This window comes from Mytilus edulis, chromosome 9 (genome assembly GCF_963676685.1).
Source record: "Mytilus edulis chromosome 9, xbMytEdul2.2, whole genome shotgun sequence".
In the NCBI taxonomy this organism is placed as follows: Eukaryota; Metazoa; Mollusca; class Bivalvia; order Mytilida; family Mytilidae; genus Mytilus; species Mytilus edulis.
This window is the reverse complement of record NC_092352.1, coordinates 24,794,483-24,808,705: the sequence shown is the minus strand read 5'-3', so window position 1 is coordinate 24,808,705 and position 14,223 is coordinate 24,794,483. Positions and strand designations below refer to the sequence as shown.

At 32.8% G+C, this 14,223-nt stretch overlaps 1 protein-coding gene across 1 annotated transcript; it reads left to right on the top strand.

Moving 5' to 3' along the window:
• Nucleotides 1-905: 905 nt before the first annotated feature.
• On the top strand, nt 906-11,612 carry LOC139487876 (autocrine proliferation repressor protein A-like). The gene is made up of 14 exons (XM_071273042.1): nt 906-1,120; nt 1,400-1,514; nt 1,893-2,004; nt 2,491-2,607; nt 2,959-3,051; nt 3,668-3,757; nt 4,864-4,993; nt 5,432-5,552; nt 6,055-6,142; nt 7,794-7,832; nt 9,107-9,195; nt 10,003-10,096; nt 10,282-10,350; nt 11,359-11,612. The coding sequence occupies exons 1-14, from the start codon at nt 943-945 to the stop codon at nt 11,476-11,478; spliced, it is 1,455 nt and encodes a 484-aa protein (XP_071129143.1). The 5' UTR covers nt 906-942; the 3' UTR covers nt 11,479-11,612.
• Nucleotides 11,613-14,223: the final 2,611 nt, after the last annotated feature.

Sequence of the window (14,223 nt, the reverse complement as noted above, 5' to 3'; positions counted from 1 at the left end):
CTTCAACTGGCCCCTAAACAAATATATACTAGTTCAGTGATAATGAACGCTATACTAATTTCCAAATTGTACACAAGAAACTAAAATTAAAATAATACAAGACTAACAAAGGCCAGAGGCTCCTGACTTGGGACAGGCGCATAAATGCGGCGGGGTTAAACATGTTTGTGAGATCTCAACCCTCCCCCTATACCTCTATAACCAATGTAGAAAAGTAAACGCATAACAATACGCACATTAAAATTCAGTTCAAGAGAAGTCCGAGTCTGATGTCAGAAGATGTAACCAAAGAAAATAAACAAAATGACAATAATACATCAATAACAACAGACTACTAGCAGTTAACTGACATGCCAGCTCCAGATTTCAATTAAACTGACTGAAAGATTATGATTTCATCATATGAACAGCCTATACCGTGGAAAGCTATTTCAAAGGCAAACGGAACCCATAATTATTGCTAACTAAAATGACATACATCACAAGCACGTGGAAATATTCTACAGTATCGTCTCTTTCTAAACTAGAAATCACCATTAGAAATATTTCAGTTATCAATGTTTAAGGTTAATATCACAGTAAAAAGGTCAATGTAGCGTCTTAATATAACTGATTACACAAACATAATAAAAGCAAATTGGCAATCTGAAAAAAAATGTTTTGTCAAACCATTAAAGGCTCCACAAAGTATCCTCTGGTATAACCAGAAACACAACTATCGAAACTTTTAAGTGTGCACTCAGTCATCTCTCTCAGAAATAGAAAACAGGGTTTGAAATATTTCAGTTATCAATGTTTAATGCCATTATCACAATAAAAAGGTCAATGTAACATCTTAATATAACTGATTACACAAACATAATAAAAGCTGATCGCCTATCTAATAATATTATCTAAATTTGATATACAACTTCACGTGCTTCTGTACCGAACAATAAGACTATGACCATGTTCTGTATATTTGTGCTTGGCATTCTTATTCATGGAGCATTCCCAGCAGCTCTTGATGATTATGTATATCGGAATGACCCGTATTACAAGTTTGAGGAGATTGGGAAAGAGTCAGGGCCTGGATATACCATGTATATGATAAATATGACTTCACAAAAATGGAAAACGGGTAAAAATATTAACATGCATTTTTTTTTTTCTGTAACTTAATTTTAAGTATTTATTTTCATAATCTTTCACCATTTATAAAAACAATCAACAAAGCACGATGCTTACTGTGAAATACTCAACAAAACAGTTTATTCTGACTGTTTCAAATTATTAATCAAAATTGTCAACATTTATGTTATTAGTGTTATTATACCAATTTCCTTGGATGTATAATTAACAAATAGCAATGCCAGTTTAATCTAACAATATCTTTTATCATGTTTGTTGCCTTTTTTAGAGGACAGACTAGATCATCCGATATGGTGGCATTACTTAGCAATAACAATACCAGACAAAATAGTGTATAAAGATGCTGCTTTCATGCTGATTGATGGTGGCTCAAATACCGATGCGTGAGTATCAAAAAGAGAATAAATAGCTCATAGAAACATACGCTTACCAAAACTAAGATCTGAAGCAAAAAAGACGTTTGGTGACTATACTAATTGCATCTATTCAATTATAAAAAAAAAAAAAAGATATATAACGGGTTATTTCAACAACTTGATGCAAGAACATAGTACCCCTGAACTGAATGTGCAATGGAATTTTGATTGGTCACCATATACATATACATATAATATTTCCTGTAACAGTTTACAGTATTTTCTATATCCATATATACACATTGTTAGTTGTTATATAAAAGATTAAGATATTTTATTCTTTAATAAAAAGTTAAAGACACATTCTTTGAGTAGTTAAACATTATGATTTTTTTCTTCCCATAGACCACCTACTGTAAGTGATAACTTTGTGGCTCTGACTATAGCCTTTGCTGTGTCGACAGGTTGTATTGGTGCTGACTTGAAAATGATACCTAACCAACCAATCGTATTCAAGGTAATCAAATTAGTTTCAGATTAAAAATTGTGTTTGATTAGACAGATGAAACAGATGCTCGGCTAGTTTAAACACAAACATGTTCATAGAAGTATGAAAGTGGTCTTATATCTTTACCACAAAAGAGCTTTTGCGTTGATAGGAATCTGTACGTCTGTCCGTCTATTTTCTTGGACTAAGTATTGAATGAATTTTCCAATTTTAAAATTTGTAAAATTACAAATTTTGATTTGTCAACTGATCCTTCTTAAATTTAAGACAATACAAAAATAAGAATATGCGGTGTACTTGTAAATGAGAAAAGCATTCAACAAAAACCAAGGGTCAAATGTTTAAGCAACTTCAAGTCACCGTTACATTTCTAGTTTACCTCAATTTAATTTAGATAAATATCCTGTTATAGAAACTTTTGATTTGAATGCACCACTTTGCATAAATTTGAAAATGAATATGTTCCCCATGTGAATGTCGTATGACTTGTAACAGGATGACCCAGAACAGAAGAAGAGGAAAGAGGATGCTGTTATCGCATGGACATGGAAAACATTTGTTGAAAAGAATTCATCGGATCCAGAATTTTTATTACGTTTTCCTATGACTAAGGTATATTATATTAGTTGCACTTATCTACAACTTTTATTGGTAACCAAATAATACGACTTATTTAATTTTCGAATGAAATAATCAACTTCCACACCAACCATACAAAATAAAATCTTTAATTAAAGAAACCTACATTTATATTAGCTATGGATTTACATGTAAAATTTCCACTGGAGGGTTAAACTAGCGAAAACAACCGCATATTTTAATTGGAATACATTGACAGTCTTTTATAATAGTAAAACCTCTGTATAGTGTTCCATTTGCCACAACATATTTCGTTAAACTAAATATACATTTTATTTTTGTTCACATTCTGTTAAACACTTATACAGTAACTATTATTTTCAGGCTAGTGTAAGGGGAATGGATACCATAGCATCCATTTCAAAACAAAAGACTGGAAATGTCATCAATAAATTTTTCATTGCTGGAGCATCTAAGGTAAAATCAGTCAAAAATTTAGCCCGTTTTTTTAGTCAAACCATTTAGTCTTACTTTTTGGTGATTTACATTATAGAACACAGAAAAATGTATATATATGTAGGTATATAAGATTATGTTTTACCATAGTTAAACCTTTAATATATGATTTGTTTTCTCTCTAACATTATTTATTGTGTCTATTTAGTTAACGAATCAATGTAAATATAACGGAATTTGATGAGAAAGTGAGAGGTTTAGCGCTATAAAACCAGGTTTAATCCACCATTTTCTACATTTGAAAATGCCTGTACCAAGTCAGGAATATGGCAGTTCTTGTCCATTCGTTTTTATGCGTTTTGTTATTTGATTTTGCTATGTGATTATGGACTTTCCGAATTAATTTTCCTCTAAGTTCAGTATTTTTGTGATTTTACTTTTTATTCCTGATGAAACAGAAATATGAGTTATCTCAAAAATACAAACATTTTTTTATTTAGTCAATGAAATGTGGGCTTTCTTTTTTATCGTTCAAAAATAAAGCAGTTTTCCTTTTATGTAGCCTATAAATGGTTTCTGAATAAATTGTGAACAGGTAATATTCAACACTAATTTATAATTTATAAATTATTCCTAGAGAGGCTGGACAACATGGACAACAGCTGCAGTTGACAAGAGGGTTGTTGCTATGGCACCGCTTGTAATGGATCTTCTTAACATGCAAAAGGTAAGAATAACTGAAAAGTATCAAATACATATATAACAAATATTTTACTGTATTGTAAAAGCACTAAAGTTAAACAAACTTTAAACATTCTTATAGATAGACAACAAAACATTTTTTGGCCAAAAATATTTCCCTCTTCTCAAAGGAATTTTACCTTTTTCATCTAGCGCACTTTTATCATGCAATAAATAATCCGAACCAAGTATACAAAACTGTTAAAAAAAACATGACATGAATATAATATGAATCGCTAAATTCACAGTAAAAGAGACCAAAAATATTTCCCTCTTCTCAAAGGAATTTTACCTTTTTCATCTAGCGCACTTTTATCATGCAATAATCCGAACGAAGCTTTGGATTTTAAGTATTTTGGCCACGAGCATCACTGAAAAGACATGTATTGTCGAAATGCACATCTTGTGCAGGTAAATTGGTACCGTTAATGTTATTACTACCACTGGGTCGATGCCTCTGCTGGTGGAGTGTTAGTCCCCGAGGGTATCACCAGCCCAATACGGATTTTTTTGTGTTATTAAAATTTGCTGTTACAAAATGTTAGAAATTATCATAAATTAAGGAATGCATCTCCCTCATGCAAAGCTCTGATTCCTTTCACGGATTTGGCTATACTTTTGGACCTTTTGGATTATAGCTCTTCGTCTTTTATATAAGCTTTGGATTTCAAATATTTTGGCCACGAGCACCTTTGAAGAGACATGTATTGTCGAAATGCGCATCTGGTGCAGGAAAATTGGTACCGTTAATGTTATTACAAAACATGACATGAATATAACATGAATCGCTAAATTCACAGTAAAAGAGACCACACCATTCCTTCTGGAAAACAACCATACATAAAACAAATTAGAACAACGGACAACAAATGGTTCAGATAGCCGGCATAACTTGATACATCCACACAATATGTAGGGACCAAGTCAGTTTCGAGTGCACACATACCATCGCTTTTGCTTAACCATACCATTTATTGTAAAACGAAACCACAATAAATCCTGCACAGCGCAAATACCAAGAGGATTACCTATAACTTAAATAAGAAATAAAGAAATCAGGAATAGATGACATTGTATGTTTTCTTTCCATAGAGTCTCCATCATCATTACAGATCTTTAGGTGGTTGGACTTTTGCCTTTGATGACTACTATCATTTAAATTTCACTCAAGATCTGGATAATCCTAACACTACTAAAATGGCCACATATATTGATCCAATTTGTAAGTATTCCATATGTTTCAACATAAGTTACATTATTTTTTCCCAAATGTTGACGATTTAAAACAAGGACTGAAGTTATCCAAACCCACTTGTAGCATTATTGTCCATAGTCTCAAATTGACAATATATAGTGTAAAGCTGTATTTACTGTTGTTCTCTTCATATATTTTTTTTTGCGTTGTCGGTCTTTTGTCGACTTTTTGTCAGTTTTTATTCCCCTTGGATACCTCTCCCCATTTTCATCATAATTTTAATTTCAAAGTGCATATTTATATAATCGTTTTTTGTTTCAAACATACCATTGACTTATGGGTTTTAATTGCCGCTTTGTAGCTGTTGACATTTTCAACGAAATAATTATTTTAAAAGAAAGTTTTAAAATTTTATATCATTATAATTATGATTATGATTATTTTTGTTTTTTTGTTTGTTTCAAGCATATAATAGCAGGTACACATCAATACCCAAAATGATAGTAACAACTGGCGGAGATGAGTTCTTTATACCTGACGATTCTCATTACTACTTTGGTGAGCTGGATGGTCCTAAACTGCTAAGGTATAAACAGAAGGTTTTGTTTAGTTTTACCAGTACAGCGTATCAGTCAAATACGATGTTTTTGTTTCCACTATAAGATTAATTATGAAAGTTGTCATGTTATGAAACTTCAACTCCAAGTATCTGGAAAATAAAAATAGAAAACGAATACAGAAATGCAATAAATTTTAATTTAGTTAAACACGTTAAATGCTCAGCGCAAACTACACTGTAGGAAATAAAACGAAATTTAAAAAAGAAGTGTAATCTAGAAACGTCCAAATTTGAAGAATTACAGTTACTTCATAAACACAAATTGTTGCACCTCACTAAAAATAGGGTTGACTATCAGAACTATAAGCATGTTTATTTTTCACTATTCACTGAATGAAATATATCTGTGTTCGTGAATTATTTCAGATGGAATGAAACAGAACATATCAAAAAATCATGAAGTTCTTGGAGTTCTTAACGAATAAAAGATTTATTATTTGAATTACAAATATACAATGTTTACCTTTAGGAAAGTGCCGAATGCTGAACATAGTATGGCTGGTCATGAAATAGGTCTACTGTTCTCCCTGAGGGCATTCTTCTTATCTGTTATCACGGTATGGTTATAATAAAATAGGTCTACTGTTCTCCCTGAGGGCATTCTTCTTATCTGTTATCACGGTATGGTTATAATAAAATAGGTCTACTGTTCTCCCTGAGGGCATTCTTCTTATCTGTTATCACGGTATGTTTATAATAAAATAGGTCTACTGTTCTCCCTGAGGGCATTCTTCTTATCTGTTATCACGGTATGGTTATAATAAAATAGGTCTACTGTTCTCCCTGAGGGCATTCTTCTTATCTGTTATCACGGTATGGTTATAATAAAATAGGTCTACTGTTCTCCCTGAGGGCATTCTTCTTATCTGTTATCACGGTATGGTTATAATAAAATAGGTCTACTGTTCTCCCTGAGGGCATTCTTCTTATCTGTTATCACGGTATGGTTATAATAAAATAGGTCTACTGTTCTCCCTGAGGGCATTCTTCTTATCTGTTATCACGGTATGGTTATAATAAAATAGGTCTACTGTTCTCCCTGAGGGCATTCTTCTTATCTGTTATCACGGTATGGTTATAATAAAATAGGTCTACTGTTCTCCCTGAGGGCATTCTTCTTATCTGTTATCACGGTATGGTTATAATAAAATAGGTCTACTGTTCTCCCTGAGGGCATTCTTCTTATCTGTTATCACGGTATGGTTATAATAAAATAGGTCTACTGTTCTCCCTGAGGGCATTCTTCTTATCTGTTATCACGGTATGGTTATAATAAAATAGGTCTACTGTTCTCCCTGAGGGCATTCTTCTTATCTGTTATCACGGTATGGTTATAATAAAATAGGTCTACTGTTCTCCCTGAGGGCATTCTTCTTATCTGTTATCACGGTATGGTTATAATAAAATAGGTCTACTGTTCTCCCTGAGGGCATTCTTCTTATCTGTTATCACGGTATGGTTATAATAAAATAGGTCTACTGTTCTCCCTGAGGGCATTCTTCTTATCTGTTATCACGGTATGGTTATAATAAAATAAAGTTTGTATCTCATTACTCTATATCAATTTCATTTAAACATTAATATATATATATATACTGTGTGTGTTTTATTTTTTTTAAATAATAGATAGCTTTGATTCAAAATTTACCTATAAAAAGAAGAGCAACAGCAAAAAAATAGTGTTTTTTATTGTTGGTCCTTATTTTAATGTTCAAATGAGCCCATCAACACAGAAACATAAAAAAAAACCAATACTCACTTCATTGATAGCTCAGGTCTGCTACCACAGATAGTTTATCTCAAGAACAAATTTGCCATTTAACTGAACAATACTTTTAGGTTGCATTTCTGTAAATATTCACAATGCAATTTCCCATAGGAACTCCTTTTACGGCAAAAACTGTACCAATTTTACTATGAAGTTTTGAAAAAAATCTTACCGTTACCACAGATTTCAATGTAAACAATATGCACATGTTTATTTACTGGTAACATTCCCAAGTTATTATGTCTCCGCGAGATGGAACACAGATAGCATAACTGAGAGCAAACAAAATTAATTTTCTTTGACTATTCAAGCCCAAAAGAGGCGTGTTTTGAGAAACAGCTGTATTTACAAAGTGCAACCTTTAGCACTTGGCATTAATTAAATGATTGTAAATTATGTCGCTAAAACAAATTCCTTACTGGGTATCACTCTAATTACAGAATACAACATTACCAGGCATGGGTTGGCAGAAAGAATTTGTAAGTAGTTTATTTCAATAAAGATAACGTTAAACACGTCTTGGAGAATTGTTCGGTTGAAATATACAAAAACGAAACTGTCCAAATGTCACAATAAAAATGAACCTTTATGTTATACAAGTCATTTCTAGTGAGATGAAGAATAATAAAGATTAAGCTAAATTTTACTAAAATATCACTGGAATCGCAAAATCCCATAATTATTTTATATGTATTTTTTTATTTTTTTTTACTGCAGATTGAATGAAGGTGTTTGCTGCTCTAGTGCTATATTTATATAAAACTTAAACTTAAATTTGAATCTCTATTACATGTTTCACATCATAGGAGTGTGAAGTACTGATTAAGGATATTAGTAACTTTAAATTTCATCAAACCAGGGCATGACTATAAACTATCCTTATCTGCTTATAGGTATGGAGGAGACAGTTATTCGTGCGGGGGCTTTGGACCTTCAAGATACCCAAAATCTGAGAATTTCATTGTGCAAAATCCTTTATTTTGAAAAAATACAAAATACTACTCAAACATGTGTCAAACATCTCGAGTAATTACGATTTTCAGGGAAAATTTAGGGTAATTACCAGATAAAATTTACAGTATTCATTAAATGAAGACGATGATCGGTTGAAACCTGTTTATATCTTTAGTCCAACACAGCTCCGTTGATGGACAGACAGGCATTTTCAACTGCTCCTGCACTTGTTTGATATTATCAAAAGCACGAGCGACCTTGTGGTGTACATAAGATTCTCATCTTTTCAGTTCTTACTTCTTTGGTTTACGAGCTTTACATTTACGAGTTTTGAAGAGCTTATCTAATGATCAGGTATATGACGATGTGGAATGAGTGTCAATGAGACAGCTAGTTTTGATTATAACAGATGTCCATTTTATGTCATCATTATAATTTAATTGACCCGTAAATTCCAATTAAGCCAACCGCTTCAGATTTAGGGTGACCTTTTTTTAATTTAATGTCGATCGGTTTTGTTCAAAAATTCAACTGCATTGCTACATGCATGATATATCTGCATGGATTTCTAAAAATAAAACTTCTCATAAGTACTGCATTGTCATTTGTCAAAATGACCGAAATCCAAAAGATTGACTGGGGGCAGATATATAACCATCCCTTGGACGTCTTCTTTACAAATTGAACACGTTCGATGTTGCTAATGATAGTTATTATTTCATTTAATTAATAGCTACTGTTGAGGTTTATAACAGTCAAGGAAATCATTAGTTTGATTTCTACCTTTTCATATTTACAGACACCTACGGGTGGTAAAATATACTTAAAAACTGACAGAACACCAAAAACAGTACAGGCATACCACGCTAAAACCACTGATAACAAAAGGTATGTCTAACATTATCATTATATATATCAACTCAACAATGTTAGATCTGTAAATTTGCGAAAGTTCTTCCCTCGCCGGGATTCGAACCCATGCTACTGTGATATCGTGACACCAAATCGCCTGCACTGCAGCCGTCCCGCTAGACCACACGACCACCTGGGCTCTACAAAAATAAAGCTTTCAGTGGCCGTGTGTTACCTTTCCTCGTCAGTTTTAATCTAGCGGCGTACTAAAGTACATGATATATAAGGCATGGAGATGTTATTGTTACAGAGCTGTCAGCTCAATATATCTTTTTAAGGACTTATACTGGTATAAGTATTGATAAAACCAAAAAATGTTTCTGGTCAGTAACCTGTATGTTAAAAATTTCCATTCACATAGAAAGTCATTATTATAACATGATTAATTAAAAAAATGATGTGGTATGATTGCCAATGAGACAACTCTCCACAAGAGACCAAAATGACACAGAAATTAACAACTATAGGTCACCGAACAAACGAAGTTTATTTTTTTACAAATGCTCTACTGAGTCCCGACTTTTATGGCGTTTCTAGATGCGAGATATCAAACCTTTTCGCAGATTAGAAGTGGTTTAACTCGTCCTCCACATGGAATCTGCATGTAGATATGTATTTGTTGAAAGGACATCACATTTAATATAAAGGCTATTTACGTTTATATTTTTTTATTTATTTTTTCTCGTTGTGTCTTTTATTCTCAATTATATGCAATCAATACTCGGTGATTCTTTTGTAATCATTATTTAGATATGATATTTAGTAAGATAATTCTCTTTGTAGGCGAGATTTCCGTTTAGTAATCGGACAACCTGGTGATCCGTCTAAAGCTTTTCCGCATATTGTTCCATGGGTTGCTGAAAATGTAAAAGATATGGTCAGTCTTTTAGCTAACCTTCTATCACTTGACATAATTCAATAATTTTCAAAAGAACATACATTACAGGAAAACTAATAAAATCTCAAATTATTCAAATGCTGAGAAAACTTTCCCAATAGCAAAATATTTTCAAGAAGACTTATTTTAACCATCAACCAACATTTAACTTTTTCATTATTTAGGGTAACAACACTTACATGGCTGAATTTACCAATCCACCCAATGGTCGCTGGTTGGCTTTCTTTATTCAGGTACCGTAGTATATGTATTATTTCGAATTTTATTTTTACATGTGGCAAAGATTCATTTATGTACTAAAAGAAGTATGTTTTAAATGATGACAATAACGAAGCGCTGATGACTACAGAGTTGATACTATTTTCGGGGACTAAAAGTCCAACAGCAGTAGTATCGAACCAGGAACCATTGCTAATAAATGAAAATAACAATTTGAAACTTATGAAATCATGCTATAAACAAATGTTTGCACCTGTCCTATGTCAGGAATCTGATGTACAGTAGTTGTCGTCTGTTTGTGTAGTTCATACGTGTTTCTCGTTTCTCGTTTTTATATAAATTAGACTGTTGGTTTTTCCGTTTGAATGGTTTTACATTACTAATTTTGGGGCCCTTTATATCTTGCTGTTCGGTGTTAGCCAAGGCTCCGTGTTGAAGGCCGTACCTTGACCTATAATGGTTTACTTTTATAAATTGTTATTTGGATTGAGAGATGTCTCATTGGCACTCATACCACATCTTCCTATATCTATAAAACTAAGTAGTTTAATGTTGTTTGAGGCTAACTACCGACCTTATCAACGATGAACTGTCCGGTTTTTGTTTTATACGTATATTACCCCGGTTTGTCTGAACTGTATTCATTAGTATGGAATATGTCCGTGCATCGGAGTCAAATCAAGAACTTACTACTTTTGTTTTATCTTAACGTTTTATCCTTTCGAGAAGTTCTTGGATGATAGGTGTTCGGTAGCCTTTTCATGTTGCCTTTTTTCAATTTATTCTGAGATCGGTGAACCTGTACTTATTAATTTTAATTTGTTCTGAGATCGGCGAACCGGTTTTATTAAATCGAATTTTCACCTCTAAATGCATGTGTTTTTTGTTTTTAGTGTCATTACGTTGCTGTCTTATTGATGTGTACTCAACGTGTTATTTTTAATATAAGACAATAAAAACAACTATAAATGTGGGATTAGTCAGTTAACATTTTACCATATAATTATTTCTGTTTTCTATAGGCTACATTTGACGGAATAGACGAATCAGTTCATGAATATACAACAGAAACCATGATCATACCCGACACCTTTCCATTTCCGGACTGTTCTGGGAAGACTTGTCGAGGAACACTGGTTTAAGGGGAAACATGTCATATCTATGCAGTTATATTATATAACACTGTAGAATTAAAAAAAAATGCTCATTTCATTTGTTGATAATTTATGCTACTAGTTTTAGATTAGAATATTTATAATAAATCGTTGTACATATACTGCTTTTGTACTAAAATTGAAATATCGGATTTAATATCATCTATTTCTATGATCATACCTTTTCTAATATCAACCAAATAAACAATCATGTGTGTTACAAAGCTAGAAGAGACTTACTATGACGAACAGGGAGAAATTATATCTACACTTGCCAAAGAAACAACATCGTCATACCAAAATTCGATATACATTGAATGAGTTTCAGAATTTTTATGCCTAATTTGTTATGCCCCATTTATGGGCATTATGTTTTCTGGTCTGTGCGTCCGTCCGTCTGTTCGTTTGTCTGTTTGTCTGTCTGTCCCGCTTCAGGTTGAAGTTTTTGGTCGGGTAGTTTTTGATGAAGTATCATACATGTTCCTTATGATATGATCTTTCTGATTTTAAAGCCAAATTAGAGTTTTTACTCCATTTTCACTGTCCACTGAACATAGAAAATGATAGTGCGGAAGGGGCATCCGTGTACTTGGTACACATTCTTGTTTCCCTTTACTTCAAAGTCCTTTCTGGAGCTGTTGATACAGGAGAAACATACCTTTTTAAATAACATTGTTAAATGCACCAAAAGTAATCACATAGCATACCATTACTCATATTTAATAACACGGACATATACAGATTCCCCGTACTGTACAGACTATATACTTGTGTCATCTTATGTCACAAACGGATGTTAACAATAGTCTACTGGAGTGTGGGGTTCGTGTTGCTTATTCTTTAGTTTTCTATGTTGTGTCATGAGTAGTATTGTTTGTTTGTTTGTCTTTTCATTTTTAGCCATGGCGTTGTCAGCTTATTTTCGATTTATCAGTTTGACTGTCTCTCTGGTATCTTTCGTCCCTCTTTTATAAACAAAGCATATCTTTTAATAGTCTAGTATCACTAAAAGTTGAGTACCACTTGTTTTTTGAAGGCTTTCAAACATTTGATTTTACTGGTATTTTAAAATAAATTTCACTTTGGTTCGTGAAATTTAATCACAATGTCTGTTTAAGTTTTGTTGACTAAATTTGTGTCAGGGCTGAAATGCATAAAACCACTGAAGTTAAGTTATCCAAGGATTTGTATAGTAGGATTTGTATACTATACAAATCCTTGATTTATCCAATCGTAGTACATCGCAGGACATCGTAGTGCTAATTCATCGCACGGGACATGCAGACAAATCCGTCCGTTCGGAAAATAAACTTAACTTAAATAGTTAGATACGCATACAGGTTTACCCACGACGGGCCTTTTGGCTCATCATATACAAGTAATTGTAACTTTATCGACCTTTAAAATCATATATTTCTGATCGTGTTTCCCCCACCTATTCTCAGATTTTCAAGCTGGAAAAAGTTACCTCATTTATGATTCATCGACACGTCCTATCACAATGTATATCATGTATATATAGGAAGTGACACCCGCCCAACCCCCTACCCCACCCCGAGAGAGTCGCTCTCATGTATATATATTGGTGTCACGATATCTCAGAAGCACGATTTCGAATCCCGGCGAGGGAAGAACAAAAAAATAAAGCAAATTTACAGATCTAACATTGTTGGGCTGATGTTTAGACGAGTTGCATATATATATATACACATATATCTCGGGACGAGTCAATCTTGATTTTTATACAAATATTAAATTTGAAATTTATTTATACTAAAATCTAACATTCTACATGAAGCATACGAAAATAGATTTATGTTATCAGCACTGATCAGATAACAATACAATTAATCAGAGTTGCGAAAAAAACATACGAAGTTTATTTTTTGGCTTAATATTCCCAAGGACGTATAACTAACATACGTCCTTGATATTCCGTAAATAAATCGTAGCTAGTTCCAGTCTTCTAATAACATAGTTTTATAAATACTTTGTAATACTGAAATGTTCATACATTGTACTTCGCTTACTTTATTAATCGATATTTACAAGTTTTAAATGTGTTATAAATGTTAACAGGGAGGTAATCGATATTTACAAGTATTAAATGTGTTATAAATGTTAACAGGGAGGTAACTCTGGTTTTGTTTACAAATATATCGATATAAATAGTATTCTCTATAAAAAAAAAAAAAATCTTTCATAAAATGATATTACAAAATACGAGTACTATATGAATTGATCATTTGTATTTTATTTAAACAATTATTCCGTATTTTTTTGCAATATATCTTATTTATTTTCACCGTCACTCTGAAAGTACTACAACATTCTTCGGTATAAATAGAGGTCAGTAGTGAAGTACTAATGGAGCGTGTGTCCTGGTGACACATCTGAACATCGATCGCTGTTAATTTCGGCGGATCTGTTTGGTTTGGTGTCCCTCTTTAGAACACATTTCACTTATATGAGACTCCCGCTGCCTAGTCGCACGGTTGAGATCCGTCTAAATTGGCCTCTCGTTTAGGCCCTGGGTATAAACAGTTAACGTTCGACTTCTAAAGTTTCTGAAATTGGGAAGTTGGGGTTATTCTTCACAAACATTTATGACGCTCTAGAACGGCTCTACATGTGGTAGACTGCCAAATATTTTTACTTATTTATTACTGTTCCAGACCGTCTGAGTATTTGGACCGTACGCGTACGGTCTGACTTATATTAAGAAGTTGGCAA

What these genes read in the sequence shown, in the direction of transcription:
- LOC139487876 (XM_071273042.1), top strand. Translation starts at nt 943, where the DNA reads ATGACCATGTTCTGTATATTTGTGCTTGGCATTCTTATTCATGGAGCA. An exon ending in TACGTTTTCCTATGACTAAG is followed by an intron (nt 2,608 to 2,958) that starts GTATATTATATT and finishes TATTATTTTCAG; the next exon opens with GCTAGTGTAAGGGGAATGGA. An exon ending in TCTTCTTATCTGTTATCACG is followed by an intron (nt 6,143 to 7,793) that starts GTATGGTTATAA and finishes CTCTAATTACAG; the next exon opens with AATACAACATTACCAGGCAT.